Genomic DNA, 9961 nt, shown 5'->3' with positions numbered 1-9961 from the left:
ACCAGACTGCAGGGGGAAGCTTGGAGCTTCTGTAGAGTGGTGGGACTAGGTTAGTGCTAAACACAATTGGTACCTGCTGAGAGTGGGGAGTAACTAACCCAACTCCCTGCTCAACAGCTAGTCACACACCCCCAGGCATGCCCCTCCTCCTACCCTCAGCAACCCCTCCCTCCTTGCAGCTCCCAGGTGTTTGCCACTGCCTCTCCCTAGAGCTGCAGCTCCAGGGATGAGGCCTGACCACACCATGTGACTGAGCAGAGCCAGCAAACCCTAGGGAAAAAAAAAAAAAAAAAAAAGGAAGAACATGCTGCTCCCAACATCCTGGCAGGCATGCCCCAGCTCTTCATTTCTGAAGATTGAAATATGTGGCTCAAGAAGTTTGGCCACCCCTGGCCTGGATGCTGCAAGGAGCAGTAGTGGTAAATTCAGCATGTTGCAGTGCTTGCAGATTAACTACTCAGTGGTTATGTCTACACTATCACAGTAAATCGACCTATGCTATGCAACTCCAGCTAGCTGGAGTTAATGTACCTTAGGTCAAGTTATCATGGGGTCTACCCAGGAGAAAAATCTCCTTGGGGTAGATTACAGTGGTTGATTGGTGAGTGATCTACAGTTGACTGCTGGTGGATTGAGCTCAGAGCACTGATCCTGGCTGTAGTGTAAACCTGCCTAGTGTCTCATTGTGCTGTTTCCAAAACACAGAATAGCGCTTTTGCTAATAGGCATCTAAGCACTCAGGACCTTACCCTGCACCAAATGAACTCAATGGGAGCTTTACTATCAGCAGTAGTTGTTTCTAGCCACATTTTACCCTTAAAAACCCCTTCTTAACTCACTACAGAATGAATGGCTAAGAGTATTACAGTGAATGCTTGCCAAGTGAACTCCCATGATGCTGGGACAGGTCATCCACACTAAGCTACAAAGGCTTCCAAAACAGTTTTAATCTAGGGGTTTCCCTAAAGGAATCCCTGTAGGACAGTTTTAGAAACCTAGCTACCGATACCACATAACAGTTATATAGCCAATCTACTCTTCTTCAGAGAAGAGGATTCTTTGCTGCTCTTAGGAAAATACAGGATTGCTACACAAGTGCCCTACAAAGATTTCCTTATAAAAAAGAAAACTCATGTGGTTCAGCTTGTTTTATTTCATAAACTTAACTCTGCAGTCCAGCTAGACTTTAAGGTAGGGGAAATGAAACCCAATAGAAATGCAGCAGTAAGTCAGGAACACAAGAATTACAGGAGGGCTAAATCACACCATGGTATGTTAGCCCCAGCTACAGAAGGAATGGTTGGTTAAGACAGAAAGGAATTTTATGACAGCTGCCCACAGTTAGAAATGGTGACCTTCTTCTTTGTTTTGCCCTCTCTTGATCCAAGGCCAGACATTGCCTCCACCACCTTCATCCCATCTTTGACACGGCCAAAGACAACATGCTTCCCATCCAACCTAAGATAAAAACACACGTTTTATGGGATCATGTTGCTGAGAAGCACCAGTCTTACTTGTTTATTGCCTACTGTATTAAACCGATTTCAGGAAGCTTGTATAATCAACCTTGTTAGTACTCAATTATAGAAATTACCGGCCTCCCATCATGCTCAATGGAAAAGTGAGCCACCAAACAGGAAATATTCCCCTTGTAGCTGACAAATTGAGGGTATCTGGGAGATTACACACTTGTTTCTGGGCACAGTTAGAGCAACTATAGTTTAGTGCTCAATGAAGTCTCACTACATAGAGACCTTGAGACCAGAATTGTTTGAGGTTTCATTATGTTCACTGATAAGGATCACAGGAACAGTTTGGGGACAGAATGTTCTATAGACAGGCCACACTACACTAGAATTATTAGCCAATGCATTAGAGGGCTATGGGAAAGTTAACACCTTTTAGGGTTATATTGAGTACAGAGATGAGTGAAGAGTACAGATTCCAAACAGTACTTGCCATTCAGTCTTAGCAGTGCAGATGAAGAACTGGGATCCATTTGTATTAGGGCCAGCATTTGCCATAGACAAGATGCCAGGACCTGTGTGCTTCAGGATGAAGTTCTCATCAGCAAACTTCTCACCATAAATGGATTTGCCACCTGTTCCATTATGGCATGTAAAGTCACCACCCTGCAAAAAAAAAAAAAAACCACAAAAAAACCACACTGCAAGCGAAATACAGCAATGCCCACCCTTCTAATCTATACAAGGCTGCCGCTCAAGCTACCAGATAAAAATCAAAGCCACCCCTTTACTCAATCAGCGAGCAGATCGAGGGACGTGATCGTTCCCCTCTATTCGACACTGGTGAGGCCTCATCTGGAGTACTGTGTCCAGTTTTGGGCCCCACACTACAGGAAGGATGTGGATAAATTGGAAAGAGTACAACGAAGGGCAACGAAAATGATTAGGGGTCTAGAGCACATGACTTATGAGGAGAGGCTGAGGGAGCTGGGATTGTTTAGTCTGCAGAAGAGAAGAATGAGGGGGGATTTGATAGCTGCTTTCAACTACCTGAAAGGGGGTTTCAAAGAGGATGGCTCTAGACTGTTCTCAATGGTAGCAGATGACAGAACGAGGAGTAATGGTCTCAAGTTGCAATGGGGGAGGTTTAGATTGGATATTAGGAAAAACTTTTTCACTAAGAGGGTGGTGAAACACTGGAATGCGTTACCTAGGGAGGTGGTAGAATCTCCTTCCTTAGAGGTTTTTAAGGTCAGGCTTGACAAAGCCCTAGCTGGGATGATTTAACTGGGACTTGGTCCTGCTTTGAGCAGGGGGTTGGACTAGATGACCTTCTGGGGTCCCTTCCAACCCTGATATTCTATGATTCTATGATTCTATGATTCAATCAGGCACAAAACCTGACGGCTAGTGACAGCCTTCTGGCCTGTTTACTGTAAGTCTTGAGCCCCTAAGCAAGACAGTTCTATAAAATTGCAGAATTACTTCGACTGTTTCAAAGAAAAAAGTCTAGAAGCTGCAACAAAACTACTGAATGAGGCCATAACCAAGTAGTAAGAAAGTCAGTGATGCATACCTGGCACATGAATCCAGGAATGATTCTGTGAAAGCAGGACCCCTTGTAACCAAATCCTTTCTCTCCAGTGGTCAGGGCACGGAAGTTTTCTGCCAATTTAAAGACAGTCATTACCAGATGATATTTATAGGAACACCCATTGTCAAACATCTGGGTAAAAATTTCAAACTTATTGTCAATAAAAAAAATAAACTGAAGACTGCAATGCAGTCTTTATGAACCTGAGTGGTTTTTACAAACCTGCTGTCTTTGGAACCTTGTCTGCAAACAGCTGTAGAAGAGAAGAGAATCAGTTAAGTAATTTTGCTTAAAGACTGTTGGCTTGCCAACTACTAAAGCAGAAATAAATCAGCACACTGTATCAGGAGTTCAGTTACTACAACATCATAACTATTTATGGGAGAATCTTGCAGTGGCTGTAGTTTGTTGAATCCAAGTTGTGCTATAGCTATATTCCATCACTTGAATCCCATGACAGAAGTCTACATGGCATTGAAGTTTTCTTTAAATGCAATCCAGGATTCTGCAAGCCATGCTTTACTTCCCTCAGTTCTATTTAGCACCATGCTAACTGCTTACACAATGAAATCCAACAGATATCATGTTCCATGGCTTTTGCCACCATCTCCTCCTTATACGAGCAGAACCTTGCAGCTGGAACAAGGATTAGACTCCATTATTAAATTCATTCACAAGATTCAGCATCATCTTTTAGGAAGCTGACAGTTTTATATGAGACAGCATATACATGGTCCAACTGCAAGATTAGAAGGGTTATTATTTAAATCAGGCTCATTTCCTGGTACAGCACTGTGCTGGAGAAGCAGCAGTGGGTTTCCACTATTCTTTCCATCGGACTGGAATGCGCGTCAGAGGGACTCAGACAAAATGGAGTCCCTGGGCAAAGGCTGCACTGTCCTGTTGACTACAGTTTATTCACTTGTACACCTGTTCATAGGAGAGGCCTTTATGTTCCAAAAGGAAAGTTATTTGGGTGGTTAATGAGACCAGTTAGAAAGTCTTGCTCAAAGCTTATTCTCAGCTACACTCAACCACTGGGACAAGCATACTAAGGAGTCAAGAATCTGATTTATGAAACCAGGTCTTTTGGTTACTATTAATTTCAAGTTTGGCAATCGAACTCCAATGATTAATGGAGTACAATTGACAGAGCACTTACAAGTCTGAAATCTACAGAGTGCTTTGTTGCCTTGATGAAAGGTACTGCTACAGAAAATTGATGGTCTTCACAATAGTCTACAAAGCCCATTACCTCTCTCCCCCCCTCACCACACACGGTTAGACATTTGCTCTCTGCTCAATACCACGTAAACCCTTCCTTACATGTGGGGAGATGTGTGCATCAATAAAGCTTATTGTCCTTTTCATGCCTCACCTTGAGAAAAGGTCACAGAAGGAGGTTTCTTACCCAAAATGAGGATCGATTATACAAACAAGCAGTTTAGCGTAGCATGGAGTCCTTGGGTGCAAAGTAATATAACCGCCATCCCACGATTTCTGATTTGACTATTAACAATAAGGCGAATGGATGCTGGATGTAAGAGCTTGGGGACTAGAGTGCGTCTTCACCTTTGGAAGTGCCCGAGGCAAAAATAATGGACCGGAGAATCTCCCTCCAGCATTGAGCACATCCCTTTCGCCGCTAAAAGGGGCTTCAGAGCTCGGATATGCAGGACCTGGAGAGGGACTTTGGAGCTCCAATTACAGCGTGGAGATCATTAGCGACCACGAGCCCTTGATCAAGGGCAGGGTCTGCGAGCCCCAGCAATTGCAAGACAGCCCCGGGGAACCGCAGCCCTTTCTCTTTACAGCGTTTTAAGGAAGGAAGGAAGAACTAAAAAGCACTGAAGTCGGAAGCTCAACGCTTTAGCCAAAGCGCGGGCAGGCGATGCGGCTTCCAGAGGAAGGCGGGGGAGGGGCCGCCGCCACGATCCCGTCGGACACGGCGCGGGGGGGGGACGGGGGGGCGGCGCAGCTTGCCGCCTGCAGGGCGGAGGAGCGCTCCCGGCGTCCCCGGGCCGGGGGGGCGGCGCACCGGGCGGCCTCAGCCACGTGGGAGCCCACAGCGGCCACGAGGCGCGCGCGCCCGCCCCCCCGCCGGCCCCCTTTACCGCGCGCAAGCCCCTCCCGCCCAAAATGGCCTCGTGCTCTCGCCCGGAAATGGCGCCGCCGGGCCACTCGCGGGACCTCCCCAGCCCCAGATACCTCGAAGGTGACGCGCCCCAACGGCTCATCGTTGGCGGCGATATCGAAGAACACGATGGGGTTGGCGGCCATAGCGCGTCGAGTGAGGGGGGCGGGGCGCGCTTGGGCGGCGGCGGCGGCGGCGGCGGCGGCGGCGGCTCCTCACCAGCGAGTGCGGCGCAGCGGAAAGAGAACGCTTGCCCCCCCAGTTTATATAGTCGCCGCTCCGCCCGCCCGCCCGCCGGCTGCTGCCAATCGCCGCCCGCGGCGCCCGCGAGTGAGGGCTCTCGCAGCCAATCGCTGTCATGGGGAGGGGCCGCGACAGCCCGCGCGCTCGGGCAAGGCGGTGCCCGCTGAGAAGCAGGAGGGAGATGGTGGGCATGCGCACTGCGGCGCTGCATAGGGTGGGGCTGCGAGCGGATGGGGGTGGGGATGGGAGGGAGCATGGAATTAGGGGTGGCATGGGATTTTTGGGGGGGGTAGGATGCGAAGGTGGGGGTGCTGGGATTCGGGGGAAGGGGTTGGGGTGAGCGTGGGGGGCTGGGGGTTGGGAAAGGGGCTGGGGTGGCAATGGGGGGGGCCGGGATTTCGGTGCTGAGATTAGGGATATGGGACTAGGGCTTAGGCTGTGGGGTTGGAAATGAGTGATTGGCCTGGGACTGGGAGCACAAGGGGTGGGCTGGGATTGGGGGCAGGAATGGCGGTGGGGGGGAAAGCTGGGACTGTGCGGATACAAATTATGTGTAACCTCCTGAGTGGCAGGGCCTTTGCATCTGATAAGGTATTCGTGAGGCTTCCTGACATTCACAAACCACCTCCCCACGCAGGACCTGAAACTCCCCTCAAGGCCATTGACCCCCTTGTACAGATGGGACCTTGTACAGATACCACCAGTGATGAGCTGCCAAAATCTTAACAACCGCTTCACCTCCTCACCCCGCGAGGGGGTCGTGGCCCCCCTTCGCCCCACCCCCCACCCCACCCCAGAGACTCCTGCCCCATCCAACCCTCAGTGTTCCTTGACGCCCTCCCGGACTCCTGCCCTATCCACCCCCCTCCCCTGTCCCCTGACCGCCCCCAGAATTGGGCAGGAGGGTCTCATGAGCCACCGTAGTGGGTGCCCACCCCAACCCTAAGAGCCAGAGGGACGTGCCGGGGGGCAAGGTGGGGAGTCCCAGTGGTGCTTACCTGGGGCAGCTCCCAGGAAGCATCTGGTGGGTCCCTCTGGCTCCTAGGGGTGGGGGAAGCATAGCTGGGGGGGAGTGGCTGCTCCCCCCACTGATCACATCAAAAGTGGCACCTTAGGCACTGATTCCATGGGTGCTCCAGGTCTGGAACACCCACAGGGAAAATATGGTGGCTGCAGAGCCCTCACCGGCAGCTCCCAGTCCCGCCCCGTGCCCAGCCCCAGCTCACCTCTGCTCTACCTCCTCCTCTGAATGCGCCGCCCTGCTCTGCTTCTCCACCCCCTCTGCAAATCAGCTGTTCGCGCGGGAAGCCTGGGAGGGCTGAGAAGCAGGTGGCGGCTTCCCGCTCAGGCCCAGGGAGGCGGAGGTGAGCTGGGGCAGGGAGTCGTTCCCCCGCGCCCCCCCCCCCAGGTTACCTGCTGTGGCACGGGTGGCCCTCCTCGCAGCCCCCCGCCACCCCAGCTCACCTCCACTCCATCTCCCTGGGCCTGAGCGCGAATCTGCCACTTGCTTCTCAGCCCTCCCAGGCTTCCTGTGCGAACAGCTAATTCCTGGGAAGCCGGGGCGGGAGGGCGGGGGGCAGCATGTTCAGGGGAGGAGGCGGAGCGGAGATGAGCTGGGGCCGGGCGGGGAGCTGCCGGTGGGTGCTCTGCACCCATCAAATTTTCCCCATGGGTGCTCCAGCCCCGGAGCACCCATGGAGTCGGCGCCTAAGGCACCACTTTTGGCCGGTTAAATTTAGAAGCCCTTTTAGAACCAGTTGTCCCTCACAGGACAACCGGTTCTAAAAGGGCTTCTAAATTTAACAACCGGCTCCAGCTTACCACTGAATACCACCCTCCAGAAAAAAAGGCATTGGACTGTCCTGTCCATCTAGCCATATAGAAATGCTAACTCCTCTGGGACCACTTTGTGACCCTGCAGGCTGAGAACCCATGGGATAGGGTATGAAACATGCAGATGGGGGCTTGGAGGTAGGAATAAAGGAGATTCCTGAACGGAGTGGGCCATGGCACAGTAGGACTGTGGAATGAGTGATGGGACTAGACGGACATTTGGAAGGAAGGGACACAGAGGTGGGAAGAAGACCAGGGGAATGGCCCCATTGATTTATTTATTCATATTTTGAGTGGTGATGAAAGATTTTGCTCTGTTTCTGTGAGGCATTTTTGGCCTCAGCTGTGTGTGCAAATCATGCTGGAGCAGCTGTTTGAAATGTGCATAGCCCACACATGCAAGTGTTTGTGCAAAATGGTTAGTTACGTGAACAAATCCTGAGCTGTTCCCCTAATTCAGCAGATGGGCCTTTAATTATCTTTATGAATAACTGGTAGGATCATGACACCAGACCCATCATGCAAATGTGCCCTGACCAACTGAGAATGGATGAGATTTTTATTTGATATGTTTGTACTCTCTTAACTCCAACACCTGAGCAACAGTTTGGAGAAAGGTTCTTTGCTTTCTTTGCAGAATATTATCCCCATTTTACAGATGGGGAAACTGAGGCACAGGGAGAGAAGGGACTTACCCAAGGTCACTGAGCAGTCCAGTGACACAACTGGGAATTGGACCCGGATTGAGTCCCAGTCCAGAGTCTATCCACTGGGCTATACTGTCTAGCATTACTACATTGTGGATCCTTCCATGAGTCAATAACTTCCTTTGGACCGTGACCTAAAGGACCCACTATGGGTAGCCTGCCTTTAGCAATCTGGAAAATTCTGTTTGTTGCTTTCCTCCGAAATACCATTATCTCAGGGCATTCCCACAAGGGGTCTATTCCTCCACTGCGTGACATGCCTGACATACCTAAGGCAAAAAGCCAAGCAATAAAATAAATAATAATAATAATAAAGCCTTTCAGGCCTTCTTTATAGAACCTGAGGAAGTAAAAAGGGCTTTTTTTCCTGTGAAGATGGTAATGCCAACCATAAAACAACTAGGAGACAGCGTCTGACATTCAGAGCATCCCTCAGCTAGTTTTGTGAACACTGAGCACCTCTATAAATCTGGCCCACGGTCCATGCTCTGGCTCACTCAGTAGCACAGGCTTCCTATGAACCATGCAAGTGATCATGTGACTGCCCCTTCCTTCCTTCATCACATTCAGGTACTTCACCCCCAGGTCATTTTTAACCCGCAGAGTCGTCCAGGCCAAGTGTCTCTACGTGTCCCTCACCAAGCAGGCAGCTCTTCGTGGAGGCCTTGCATGGAAATGTCTCCTGGCACTGGTGCTACTGGCGGGCAGGGAGCAGTGATCAAGGGGAAGAACCCCCAGTGAGAGTGAAATAGGAATTAACTGAGGAAAAGAAAATCTAAAGGGGAGAGAGAGTGTGGAGCAAAGGCCATGGGAGCCAAGTCAAGAGACTGTGGGTGCTGTTGTTCAGCTGTGACCCCTTCGCTTCCCCCAAGTTTGGTGAAAAAGAAACATGTAGAACCTGCTCGCCCAGTCCTGTCTGTGCCCTAAGCTGCTCTCCCGTCTAAGGTCCCATCGCAGCCACCCTGAGATGTGCTGGGCTCCCGTTACCTGGAGTAAAGCACTAGCCTGGCAGCTGTCAGTAGGCCACCGTGGACTGGAGCACAGGGAGCCCTTGGCTGAATGCCGGAAGTGGCACTTTCTGTCTCCAGTCCCTCCCACTTCCATAAGGATGTTGCAAGTTCCAGTGGTGGAGCCTGTGCCACTAGGGTGGTGCCCTGCCTCCCGGGGTCCTGGCTGCAGCACGTGCATTTGTTGCAGTTTGGTGGCTGGCTGCTGGGTTGGCTCTCTGTGAACCTGGGCTCTTCAGGTCCAGCTTTGCCTGCTAGGAGTTAGTGCTGGCTCGCTACTGGGCTCACAGGGAGCAGAAGGGACCCGCGACTAGTACTTTTCTCCTAGAGTTCAGATGGTGGAGGCCTGGGGTTTTTTGGAGCAGAGTGACAATGGTTCTAGCCCAAGTCCTATGCCTGGGGGTGGCCTCTATAGTAAATGTGCATGGCCAGCAGTTTAGCCCTAGTGAGCAACACTGCAATAATATACCATTGGCAGCCGGCTTGCCCAAGGATCCAGCACCCACCAAGAACCACAGAGAATCCTACCCCCACTTAGAGACCAACTGGGTGCTGGACCTCTTGGGAATTCTGGCCTGGAATGCACTCAGCACTGTGGGGCACTCACAAGGAACACACCAGGGAAGAAAGTCGGTGGTGGTGTAGGGGTGACTGAAGACAGACCTGGGTCCAGTCTGTCTCCACAGTGGGGAGAAGGATGATCTGCCCTGGAAACAGATTTCGACTTGCAAGGGACAACCCATGAATAACAACAGCAGGTGAAAACGAGGCAAAGATTTCAAACTCAGGTGTCTAATGACAGCACCCTAGACCCATGGGCTGAGGACCTTCAGCACCACTCTAACCCCCTGTACAGCACTTCTATGGACTCCATTTCCAGAGCATCTGAGAGCCTCCATTGCACAGAGGTGAAACTGAGGCACGAGGCGTGACATAATTTACCCGAGAAGTCTACACCTGGAATTGAATCCTGTCTG

The 9961-nt window shown here is 51.0% G+C and overlaps 1 protein-coding gene across 1 annotated transcript; it reads right to left on the bottom strand.

The window, feature by feature from the left end:
* Positions 1-1133: 1133 nt before the first annotated feature.
* On the bottom strand, positions 1134-5449 carry PPIA (peptidylprolyl isomerase A). Its single transcript, XM_038385023.2, has 5 exons — positions 5269-5449; positions 3283-3313; positions 3043-3131; positions 1960-2132; positions 1134-1458 (listed from the first exon to the last, which is right to left on the bottom strand). Exons 1-5 carry the CDS (start codon positions 5338-5340, stop codon positions 1323-1325), a joined length of 501 nt encoding a protein of 166 aa, XP_038240951.1. The 5' UTR covers positions 5341-5449; the 3' UTR covers positions 1134-1322.
* Between the last annotated feature and the right edge of the window lie 4512 nt (positions 5450-9961).

Source organism: Dermochelys coriacea, chromosome 26 (genome assembly GCF_009764565.3).
Source record: "Dermochelys coriacea isolate rDerCor1 chromosome 26, rDerCor1.pri.v4, whole genome shotgun sequence".
NCBI classification, from domain to species: domain Eukaryota; kingdom Metazoa; phylum Chordata; order Testudines; family Dermochelyidae; genus Dermochelys; species Dermochelys coriacea.
The sequence above is the reverse complement of the archived record's forward strand: the minus strand, read 5'-3'. Positions and strand labels throughout refer to the sequence as shown.